Here is a 12,889-nt window from a genome sequence, read left to right as displayed (position 1 = left end):
TTGAATGAGACTCTCTGTAATGGGGGAAATCACCCACAATGCACCAAATCAGAAACATTACCAGACATATGTCAAAAGCATTTAGATTGAACCGTTTCGTGTGACTGGGAATGCTGCGGTTGCCAGATCCACCACATTTCCACCTTTTTTTATTAGTCGCACTGGCATGCTGCGCAGCAGCCGCTGACATTTTTTTAAGCGGAATACTGCAGCACATTAGAGATTTAAATAAATATTTGTGCCGCATTTGCTTACCACGGGGCATCATGGGGGACGGCTGGCTGAGAAGCGTGGCCAGACCGTGGTAAATGGCTCCCTGTTTGGCCACCTCGAGCGTTACAACCGAACCGGTTCGTGTCATCAATTCCGCCGCCCTACAAAACAGAGACATATATGTTTGAGTGAAACACAAAACTCTAGCCTACGGTGAATGCATTTGATGTTTAAAGCATTACTTGTGCAATCCCATAAGAGATTATTCAAAGAGACTAATCTCATAGTATGTCTGTTTGGATTTGCCGTCAGCTAACTGTAAACAAAGAGACGGAGGCTGGAACGAATCCCAAAGGCAACTCAAGTTGTGTTCATTTACAAGTGTTTAGAGCCATATGCTTTCCATTTAAGTCAAATCCACAGATTTAGGAGTTTCATCAATTCCGCCACATCTCAAAACTACAAGCAAGAAGCATAAATGCAATTTTTTGGACGTTTTTTAAGCCGTTTTGACTTTGCAATCAAAAGGTGCTTTGTTCTACACAGCTTAATGGCTGGAAACTAGGAATAACGATGCTTGCAAGTCAAATCCAGGATAATTACATCACAAACCACTGTGTTAGAAATGTAACTTCTCCATTAAAAGGCAACTTGTGACACTTTTTAGGAGCATTTCTTATTTTAAAGAGTGCAAATTTACTATTTCATTCATTATGCCAAATAGATTCAACAATCCCAATGAGACCCAGACATTAAATTACATTTTAGAGGTATTTTAGTGCCATTTTTGCCTGACTGCGTTCCAAAGACTGAGATGCGAGTCATATTTTGTTCTTGTGCCACTTAATTGTCTATATTAAGACACAGTCCTTGCTTATGTGATGTAATGAAATGGTTTATTTATTTAACTGAGAAGCTCATCTTCTTCAACATAGCCGGATATTGCATGCTTTACATGTAAGTCCATTTCAAATTTAGTAAAATCCTATTCAGCAGACATCATTATTAAAAGACTAAATGCTACAGAAATACCTTTCCTGCGAGAGGCCGACCAGACTTCTTCCATCCACGCTGAGCAACTGGTCTCCAGCAGCCAGACGCCCATCCTAAAGAGAAACATTTAAAATTAAGACCCAAACAGTCATAAAACGGCAAGGTTGAACTAGATTTGTACTTTTTATGAAGAAAAAAAAATTATGATTTTTAACAGATTTTACATCTTCAACTCCAAATATGTGACCCTGGACCACAAAACCAGTCTTAAGTAGCACGGGTATATTTGTAGCAATAGCCAAAAATACATTGTATGGGTCAAATTTATCGTTTTTTTGTTTTATGCCAAAAAACATTAGGGTATTAAGTAAAGATCAAGTAAAGATAATATGTAAATTTCCTACCACAAATATATCAAACCTTACTTTTTGATTAGTAATATGCATTGCTAAGAACTTCATTTGGATAACTTTCAAGGCGATTTTTATTTTTATTTTTTGCACCCTCAGATTCCAGATTTTCAAATAGCTGTATCTTGGCCAAATATTGTCCTATCCTAACAAACTATACATCAATGGAAAGCTCATTTATTCAAAGACAAAATAGTGGTCCAGGCTCACATATAGTATGGAGTACTATCAGAAATTAGGGGCCAAGCACCGAAGGTGCGGTGGCACCTATTGTATCCGTTGGCGTTATTCTTCTTCTTCCTCTTCCGCTGCAAGTCTATGGCAGCCCATAGAACCGCTTGCGGGAAAGTTGTATAATTTTGCACACTGATAGAGGACAGTCCCAACATTAACCATAGCAAGTTTGGAGTCTCTAACTCAAACTCTCTAGCGCCACCACTTGTCCAAACTTTCAAAAGATTTTTGCTAATAACGTTTGAACCATAAGCCACACAACAAATTTTTTTTTCTTCTGATTTCTTGGCCGAGTCGAATGGACACCAAAATTCAAAAATCGTAAGGTTTAGTTTTTTCGCTATTCTCAATTGTTCGTAAAACCTACTTTTTCCAACTCGTCCTAGGCCGTTGCACCGATTGTCACAAAAATTGATCCAGATCATCTTCAGAACATGCTGGCAAAAAGTTATGGAATTCAAGTTGATTCATCCAGCCGTTCACAAATAACACACGAAAGAATTCTACGAAAAGCTAGCAAAAATCAATGTGAGGCTATATCTCCGTAACAGTTTGGCATATTGACACCAAACTTGGTGTGCGTTATAACAAGCATGACCTGAGGCTACCTGTAGTGTTTCAGTGCAGTGCCCCCTAGTGGTCAGGAGATACGAAAAATGGCTATTTTTCTTTATAACGTCTGAATGATTTGTCCAAAAATCACAAAAATGGTCTCTTTAGATTCGGTGTGTCATATCCAATTTTCCCATGTCAGCCATTTTGGGTGTCGGCCATTTTGAATTTAGCTTTAAAATGCTGTATCTTGAGAACGGATTAGCGTATCGTTTCGACATTAATTACAAAAATGTTCGGCACCATGCCCTGAATGTACACAAATTTTGGGGCCGTTATAACGAAAGTTAGAAAAATGCTAATAACTTTTGTGTACATTAGCCTATTGAAATAAAACTGATTTTGATAGATTTCTTCGGTCATGCTGAGAACACCGATACCAATTTTGCCAATTTTGGCTGAACTTCCTCGTCCTACTTTTTTGTACTCCTAGACCGTTTAGATTTTCACCAAATTTGACTCAGATCATCTTCAGACCATGCTGACAAAAAGTTATGGATTTCGTGTCGATATTCAAAATGGTTTTCGTTTAACGCATCAACGAATTAGCTGAAAAGATGCCAAAGTGCATCTGAAGCTGTATCTCTGCAAAGCTTTGAGATATTTGCACCAAATTTTGTATGGGGCATTGTCACCTCACAGTGATTACACCACATCAATTTGGTAGCAGCGCCACCTATTGGTCAAGAGTCATGAACCATTCATTATCTACTAATTATAAAATTTCCAAAAATGCTAATAACTGTAGATAGCATTAGCATTGCAGTTGGTCTGCTGTTCCTGCCATCCTTAGCTCTTCATTTTCCCCTTTGAATGATTGGCCCCTTAATTGCTGCTAGCAGCTATATTTACACTTGTTTCTGAAGAAATGAGGTCAAAGCATCTGTATCTGCCAATAAAGAACATAATATAAACCAAACCGAACTTACAATGTCTGCCGCACCTCCTTTGACAACAGACTTGATGTAAATACCAAGTTTGTCCTGTCCGGCACCCTACAAAACACAAAAGAGAGAGCAAAACAGTTTATTAGCACTCTGAGAAACATCTAAATGTCATTTACAGGCTCCACTAGTTCCGCTGTAGAAACTGCAGGATGAAGAAACCAGGCATACATTCATAAAAGACTATAAATCTGGAGCTAGCAGTGAAGACATTCATATAAATAAACTCATTCATAAATTCAGACCAGATCTGAAGTAGTTCTTGTTTAAACTAGCCATGTTTAACCCTCTCGAAATTCTTCATCCTATATCCCGGGTCAGAGGTCATCATCTGACACGGGCCATCTGGTTGCTGAAACTGTGCACCCATTGAGATCAGCTCGACCTAAATGCCATTGCATGCTAGAGAAGCATCTTTCAAAATAAAATCTAGTAATTATCTAATATAATGGGATAAAACGAAGTATTCATTGAAGGACTTCCTGCAGACTTTAAATGGTAAGTTTCAACACTCGAACATAACATTTCTAACACGTAATGCTTCATAACTGGGAGTTAAATGGTCTGTTCAAAGCTTTAAGCTGACGGAGCGCCAGTGACATGAGCTTTGAAGGGGTTTGTTTAAAGACTGCGGTTTTAAGTTAGAATCATTTGTTTTTTTCCGATGGCTGGATTTGCTATTTGAGCAAGCAAGTACCCAAAATCCCCTGGCTGCTGCCAGCGGTTCTATTTAAGGGGGATCATGCTAAAAATTAACTTTAAAAATGTGAGGTCTGTACTACATTCCCAGGCATCTCAGCTGTTTTCTCATACAGAAACACAAACTACAAATACCCATCCACCTGACAAGTCTGACAAACCCTCACATCTGCACAAACATAGCAAAAACAAGCTCTGTGACCAAAAATCTTAAGAGTTAAAAAAGAAAATTTAATACTTCATTCTTTTGTGACAAACCATGCATTAAGAGCCGGAGTGCGTACAATTTTCTTATTTTGCCTAAATATCATGTTTTTTTTAATTTAGTACTGCCCTTTAGAGGCTACAGAAGATAGGTTCATGTTTCTCAGAAGACAAAAATAAGTTTTACCCTGATCTTCAAATTGAACAAATTTTCACCCCACGGCTCTTAATGCATCATTTTTCTTTCTGGAGCATCAGTAAGCGTTTGAACCTTCTGTAATAGTTGCATATGAGTCTCTCAGTTGTCCTCAGAATGAAAATATGGATCTCAAAATCATACAATCATTGTTGGAAAGGGTTCAAATACACAAAACTGCTAGAAAACCAAATAATTTGTAGAACCTGAAGGACTTTTCTGAAGAACAGCAGGCAGTTTAACTGTTCAGAACAAACAAGGGACTCATGAACAACTATTACTAAAGAAAAAACACAGCTGTGGATCATTCAGGTAACAACACAGTATTAAGAATCAAGAATATGTCAACAGGGTTATTTCTATAAATTCAACTATTGTTTTCTAAAGTGGACTTTATGAAAACATCTTATGTAAAATATTCCGTCAGTACTAAATAAACAATAACATGCATTTTGTATGAACCCATTTATTTTGGTAAAATAATTAACATTTTGCAGATACTGAAAGGGGGATGTAAACTTAACAGTGTTTTTTACAAATTTCTCAAGCTTGACAAGTCCAGTCTCCATCCACTTTCATTGTACAAAAAAGATCTAAATAACTGCACTTCTGTTAAATGGAAAAAAAAAAACCTGTTCCTTTAAAAGTCAACATACATATTATTCTATGTTTTAGCAGCCTCATATGAACTCTTTCAACAGTAAAGTATGTACTTCTGAATGCCAAGGTCAGATCTCTAAAAGCCCATGCCATACTCAAAATGATGCTTTCATGGTCATAACAAACCATTTACTAAATGGCACGCCACCCAAGTCTACAACACTCCCAAGCAGTCACAGACTGAGCCCACTGGTTCTGTTTTTTTTTTTCTGGTTTATGAAAAACCAAGTATGCCATCTACATTTACCATACAATCCTGCTGTTGTATGCTGTCTCAGAAAAGATCCACACACCACAAACGTCAGTGATAATCTACCTTGAGCAGGAAAGATTAAACTGAATCTGTTCTGATCATCAATGTAATAAGATGCCTGTTGGATTCAAATGGTGAAATTACACTTACTAGGTGGCTCATTCTGAAATAGTTTCTCAAATAGTTTTATTAGACAATAATGAGATGTGAAAACTTTGATTTGATTGGTATGTGTACCACATCGCTCATAAGCATGTCACATCTTGTCCATAATAGTGAAAAGCCTTAATGAAGCTGACCAGAAGCAATGGGTTGGGAAACCCAGTAACAGAATCTGCCTGGGAAACGGCAACGTCTTTTATTCTGCCCTCTGAAATAAAGCCAATGTTAGCCACAGACCCCCATAACCCACTCACATTACACTGGCATAAACACACCCTACAATTCAAACACAGCTGTAATATGAACACCACATGAATATCACTCAGAAATCTCAGTTAACATTCAGGACTTAACCACAAATATAAGAAAAACATCAACACACGCACTGTGTGCTAACAGGCCTCTAAAATGATCGAGGTCACGCCAGTTATAATGCAATCGGCCAGGCTGAATTTTAACATTCTGAACAAAGTCTACAGTCTAAAAGTTGACCAAAAACAACAATGTTCCAAAAACCCTACAGCATTAATTCAAGGGTGTGGTCACCAAATACAGATTGAGCAATTTGTATGCTAATCACATTTAAAAGACACAAGGATGCCATGCAATAAGACCATTAAAATGCTACAAAACCAGTCTACTTGTGGTGCAGATGAGTAAAAACAACCTACCGCTACTTGCTCTGCCTTGGTTCAGCACAAGTAACTTCTATCCTGTATATTGTGAGGGCGATATGACATGATCCTGGACAATGGCCACTCCTCATTGGGAGTATACACAACAAACGGGTGGGGGCATTCCACAGGATTGGCAGAAATAGTAACCAAGTTTTGGAATATTGTATACTAAGCTACAACAAACTGATATTTTAAAGTACTAAAACTACAGTCAAGTTAAACATGAAAACATGAATTAATAGTAAACAACAGTATATACAGTTGAGGTCAAAAGTTTACATACACCTAGCAGTTTAACTTTTTAGGACAAACAATGGACTCATGAACAACTATCACTAAATAAAAAAAAACAGCTGTTGATCATTCAGATAACAACACAGTATTAAGAATCAAGTGTATGTAAACTTTTGAACAGGGTCATTTTTATAAATTCAACTATTATTTTGTGTAGTATGATCCCTTTTTTGGTAAAATAATTATTGTTATATTAATGCAATATATAAATAAAATAATTATTCTAATTATGATTTATACAATTCTTGTATGGATATCTAACATGAAAATTAATTTGGCAAATAAAATATGAATATTTAGTTGCTATTGTTTATTATTTGTTAGGTCACAATACTTTATGCATCCAAATTTTTATTTAATATTAATATACATCAAATTAACAAATGAACACTAAGCTACACTTATTTTTTGATGTAGAAACTATTTTCACTCAGAAATTGCTAGTAAATTTCACAAACAATTACAAAGAAATGGCAAGTAAATGTGAAATTAAGTAGAAAAACTTTAAAACTTCAAAAAGATAGTATTTTCGAATCTATAAATCAATAAATTAATACAAAAAACTCCAATAATCTTTATTTAAATATTATTGTTCATTGTTAGTTCTAGATATCTTGCATTGCATTCAACTGTTTAAAAAAAATTAACTACACTGTAAAGTGTTTACAAATTTCAACAAATTTATGTAAAATGTCTAACTGTTTAAGTTCTAATTTGTTGTGACTGTCACACTGTATTAGGAATTAGATTTGCTTCTCATTGTCAGTGACACCACAAAAAAACAAAAAAACACTGAAAATCCAGTGCACACTATGACCAGCCAAAAATTCTGCGTATGCCATTTCACAAGAGGCATCAAGGCCTGCATATGACATAATACCTAATGCAACACAGTGGACACCGAGTTCCTATTATCAACAAGTGACAATACTAAAATACAGATATGCCAATCTTGCACGTGAGCCACTTTTCATCTGCTGTAAGGTCTCACTTGTCTGAGTCCTGAGAGAGATGCATGTCGCCTGGCAAAGCCCAAAAGCTCTCTGATTAGACTTTGAGAGTACGTATTACGCTGTGATGAGAAACAACCATTCAAAAACCAGTCTCTCCACATTAAAGAGTGAACCTGCGGTGAAAGACACACGAGAAGCCCTGAGGTTGAGTTCTGAGGCGGGGTGGTTTCCATGCCGTCTAAACACGACTGATGCAGGAGGCTTGTGCAGACCTGGTGGGAGAGCAACTTAGCTGACCTTTCCTCAGGAAACCTGGGTTAAACTAGCTTTGATCAAAGCTGAAAACCTGGCGCGCAGAACATGAAACGGAGTAAGGTCTATAAAAGCCACTGATAAAAAACAGATGCATGTTAACAAGAGAACTAATTGCTACTGTTTTTAAAACAAGGGGTGAGGTGATGCTGGCATGGAGTTCATTACTGTGCTGGAAGGCTAAAGAATATGGATAAGGGTTATTACTTTCTAAAAGTAAACAAAGAACATATTTGAAATGTTTTCATTGAGAATATTATCTCTTTAAATTTACAGAGCTTTCTTTCAAAGTTTATTTCCTTAGACAACAAAATATTAGGAGAGCACTCGAAACACTCAGTGCAAGTACACAAGCCCAAAATCTCATTTAACATGTTGCTGCAATTCAAAATGAGGACATTATTCGCAAAACACAAATATTTGTTACATCTATGGTCTCTATTATTGGAATTTTAATTGGAATTTAAATGATTTGAAATTTAAAAATGTAAGACAAACTTTAAATGTTAGTTTAAGATCTGAAGGTTTATAGGACTTATAGAGAGTATGATAGACATAATGATAGATAGACAGAACAATACACAGATACACACATAGATAGCCAGAATGATGACAGACAATAATACAGACAAAACAAAACGGACAGAAAAAAAGATAGAACGAAAGACAGACAAGGGAGATAGATAAAACAATAAGGCAAAGAAATAATAGACAGACAGAAAGATAAAATGATAGACAGATAGACAGATAGATAGATAGATAGATGATCATCAAGCCTGCATTTATTTGATCCAAAGAATACGGAAAGAAACAATTTTAAAATATTTTTAAATGTTTAAATAACCGTTTTCTATTTGAATATGTTTGAAACTGTCATTTCTTCCTGTGATTTCAAAACCGATTTTTAGCATCATTACTTCAGTCACATGATCCTTCAGAAATCATCCTAATATTCTGATTTGCTGCTCATATTGGTTGTTTATATTTATAAAGCATTTATTCTGCATGACCATATTCTACATCCCTAATCCTAACCAATTCCCTAAACTTAACAACTACCTTATTATTAATAAGCAACAAATTATGAGTTTATTGAGGTAAAAATCGTAGTTAATGGTTTGTTAATAGCGAGAATTGGACCCTAAAATAAAGTGCGACTATAACATGCATTATTATTATGTTGAAAACAGCTGAGTATACTTTCCTCAGGTTTCTTTGATGAATAGAAAGTTCAGAAGAACAGCATTTATCTGAAACAGAATCTTTTGTAACGTTATAAATGTCTTTATCATCACTTTTGATCAAAAGTATTAATTACTATAATTTGCCGTTTGTATTAGTTCTTTTAAATAAAAATATTTCACATTATTACTGCTTTTGCTGTATGTTGGATCAAACTAATGCAGGCTTGGTGAGCAGAAGAGACTTCTTTAAAGAATATAAAAAATCTTACTGTTCCAAAACTGTTGACAGTTAGTGTAGGTAAATTAACAACTCAAATTAATAGGTGAGGTGTTACTAACAACACCTTACTTAGTTCAACACCTGTTGCGTAAGTGTGCATGTCGCTGAACGTGTGGTGTGGGATTGTATTCTAGGTGTGGTTGTTTTCATGCTTATCTTTCCAGGGACACTGCCAGGAGCACAGCTAAAAGACAATTATAATGTCTGCAGCTAATAGACGCTGTGAACCCATCTTGGGTTGTAAATAATATTTTACAGGAGCTAAATTCCTCACAAGCAAAAATAGAAACCGTTATCCCTGCAAGCTTCTTAACAGGAGCAGGTTATTTGCCTTTCAGTGTGTCAGAGGGTAAAAATGACCAAAGGTCAGTGAACTTGGGGACGAAGTCTCTGTTTACTTGAGTCCCACACACAAGCTCATATTTACCCTGTAAGCTGCTGTCTGGCATAGTCGCAATATGCTTGCATCTGCAGTGCAGACATTAGACATTAACAGGAAGGTGTTGAAGTCTGAAGGTGTTCACTGATAACAGTACTTGGAGCAGATGCTCAAACCACAGAACTCCAGTTTCCTTTGAAGGTCCTAAAACCACATGGAAGCAAGCAAACAAAGTCTACAGCTTCGAGGTCCCACCCTGACGCTTCCTGTGCATGGAAAAGCTTCCCAAACCTGCCGTTGCAAATACAGGAAATTTGAAGCCCAGCTTAGGCAAGACGATGCAGAATTGAACTTCAGTCTTCAGTCTCAAAACACTGGTGGTGTAGTCTCTGGGGACTCGTATGTCAAACGCACAACTTACAGTTGTAGATGTGATTGGTGAATGAAGTCTTCAGGGAGCTGCACGTGTAGGCATAAACGATCTAGTGTAATTTGTTAACAGCCCCAGGGAGTCAAAGCAGTGCCTGACCTCTGACCGAGACGGTGGAGTCCACAGTGGACTAGGAAAACAGAAAATAGATCTATTCACTGAAACTTGACCCGCCACCATCATTTCCTGCCCCGATTAATCACCCACAACAAACACAGCAGTCAGGGAAAAAGCAGGCAGGACAGTAGTTTGCTCCTGAACGTTGCAGGTCCTTACCATCACGTCTAGACGGATGGAAGACAGATGGACCGCCGAGGCTGTCGGGCTAATGGTGGGTGCAAAATATCATGACTAACACAAGAGGCTTTCAATAATGAGCTGCTTTCAGCCGACGGTCTTCATCACGTCTGAGTGGCCTCCATTTCGGCTCTAATGATCTGCAGACTCTCGGGCTGCTTGCTTCAGTTAGGAAAGACCAAACAAAGAAGTCTGTCTTCCTTCACGGTCCTCTGGCGGTGTGTTTAGAAGACAGCTCCGTTTTTGGACACAAAGGAAACGTCTCTTCTAGGAATCTTTTATTGTAAAGGCACAGAATTACAGTTGAAGTCAAAAGTTTACGTACACCTTGCAGAATTTGCAAAACGTTAATTATTTGACAAAAATGAGAGGGATCATACAAAATGCGTGTTGTTTTGTATTTAGTACTGACCTGAATACAATATTTTACACAATATTCCACAAGAGAAAATTACATTAATAATAATTTATAATAATTGTTTCATAATACTGTTGTTACCTGAATGATCCACAGTTGTGTTTTTTTGTTTAGTGATAGTAGTTCATGAGTCCCTTGTTTGTCCTGAACAGTTAAACTGCCAAATGTTCTTCAGAAAAGTCCTTCAGGTTATTTGCTTTTTTAACATTTTTGTGTATTTGATGCATCTTTTCACAGTGAAGACAGCTGAGGGACTCACATGCAAGCGTCACTAAAGGATCAAATGCTTACTGATGCATCAGATGTGTACATTTTCTTATTTCACCTAAGTAAATATCATATATTTTTTTAATTCGGAAGCTACAGAAGATACTTACATTATCCTAAGAAGTCAAAATAAGTTACTCTGATCTTCAAATTCAACAAGTTTTCACCCCTCTGCATTGTTTTTCCTTCTGGAGCATCAGTGAGAGTTTGAACCTTCTGTAATAGTTGCATATGAGTCCCTCAGTTGTCTTTAGTGTGAAAAGACAATCTCAAAATCATACAGTCATTGTCGGAAAGAGTTCAAATACACAAAAATGCTGAAAAACCAAAGAATTTGCAGGACCTGAAGGATTTTTCTGAATAGCAGCAGGCAGTTTAACTGTTCAGGACAAACAAGGATCTCATGAACAACTATCACTAAAAAACACAGCTGTGGATCATTCAGGTAACAACACAGTATTAAGAATCAGGTGTATGTAAACTTTTGAACATGGTCATTTTTTTATATTCAACTATTCTTTTCTCTTGTGGACTATTGTAAACATCTTTTTCAGATGATCCCTTTTTGGTAAAATAATTAACATTTTGCAGATTCTGCAGGTTGTGTGTAAACTTTTGACTTCAACTGTATGTCCAAGACACGAGTCAAGACTTAATTTCAAGGTTCTTTTTTGATGTGCAAGCCTGAAATCCTTTGCTTTAAACATAAGAAAACCCCCATGTTTAACTAACTAACAACTTGGGATTGTCTTCTCATGTACTAAAATCATGCAGAATGACACATCTGTAAACTTTTAAACAGAAGATGGACTTCCAAAGGGTCACAATTCTCTATCTCCTCCCTTTCTCTCTCTCCGGACATGCAGAGTCAAGGTATGAACCCAAATGTGATCATCTTGATGAATACAAGCTGACAGCTTGAAACGTCTCTATTTAGACGATCATAGGAGCTTGTCAGGATTCATTTTGCCTGAGGACTGAAGTGCACTAGTAGGGACTGCAACCACAACTGTCAAAAGATCCCATCTCAAGCCACTAGAAAGAAGTCCTGGATCCCTAGAGCAGTGTTTTCATGCTCATGTTTTCTTTTGAACCGGCAAACCAAAACAAAGTGTCACTTTGGTGCACGGACATAGTTTGGTTGCAATTCATATCAAAGGTTAACACGATAACTTAACGCTGGGTTCACATTTTGTTCTCCACTCTCCGAGTCCTCAGGAAATCCAGGCTCGCGTATGGGAGTCACATCCTTCAATTGTTGTCGTACATGAGATCAAGAAGCGCACAGAGAAGGAAGTCAGTGAGCTATTGTGCTCCAAACCATGTACACAAACAAACAAAATTTAGTTTTGCTTTGAAAACTTTTTTAAACAGAAGACCAATCCTGATTTTTTGTGATTCTTGTGGCAACTACTCATTTTGGTGCTGAAGAAGAGTAAATCCAGAAACGTGGGAAAATGCCAGGTAGGTACACGTCAATGTGAAGTACGCAGGTCAGGATTTCCCTTGTTCTTCCCCCAGAAACTCAACACCATCCCAAAAGAGCTGTTATCGCACAAACATCTGCAGCCTGAGCAAATCAAGCCCTGTGATGGTAGCAGCTGTCAGATTGTTTGCAACAAGTGATGATGAGTCACTAACACTGCGATATATGATGGAGAACTCAATGTTCAGAGCTTGTGATCATTATCCCTATGACCCTGACTACAAGATACCGTTACGTGAACAACCATGCACATCTAAAGCTGAAAACGTAGAAATGTTGAGTACAACATTATCTCAAACTAGCACACGATGAAATGGAGATATGCACCTTGC

At 37.1% G+C, this 12,889-nt stretch overlaps 1 protein-coding gene across 21 annotated transcripts in view; it reads right to left on the bottom strand.

Moving 5' to 3' along the window:
• The window catches only part of afdna (afadin, adherens junction formation factor a), a 162,819-nt gene that overhangs the window by 31,927 nt on the left and 118,003 nt on the right, over positions 1-12,889 (bottom strand). For all 21 annotated transcript variants that reach the window (XM_073816838.1, XM_073816839.1, XM_073816841.1 and 18 more), the window contains 3 exons: positions 3,392-3,457; positions 1,246-1,319; positions 256-374 (listed from right to left, as the gene is read on the bottom strand). In XM_073816838.1, the coding sequence (XP_073672939.1) occupies positions 256-374; positions 1,246-1,319; positions 3,392-3,457 (259 nt within the window). The remainder of the gene's footprint in view (positions 1-255; positions 375-1,245; positions 1,320-3,391; positions 3,458-12,889) is intronic.

This window comes from Garra rufa, chromosome 13 (genome assembly GCF_049309525.1).
Source record: "Garra rufa chromosome 13, GarRuf1.0, whole genome shotgun sequence".
In the NCBI taxonomy this organism is placed as follows: domain Eukaryota; kingdom Metazoa; phylum Chordata; class Actinopteri; order Cypriniformes; family Cyprinidae; genus Garra; species Garra rufa.
This window is presented reverse-complemented; position numbering and strand designations above follow the sequence as displayed.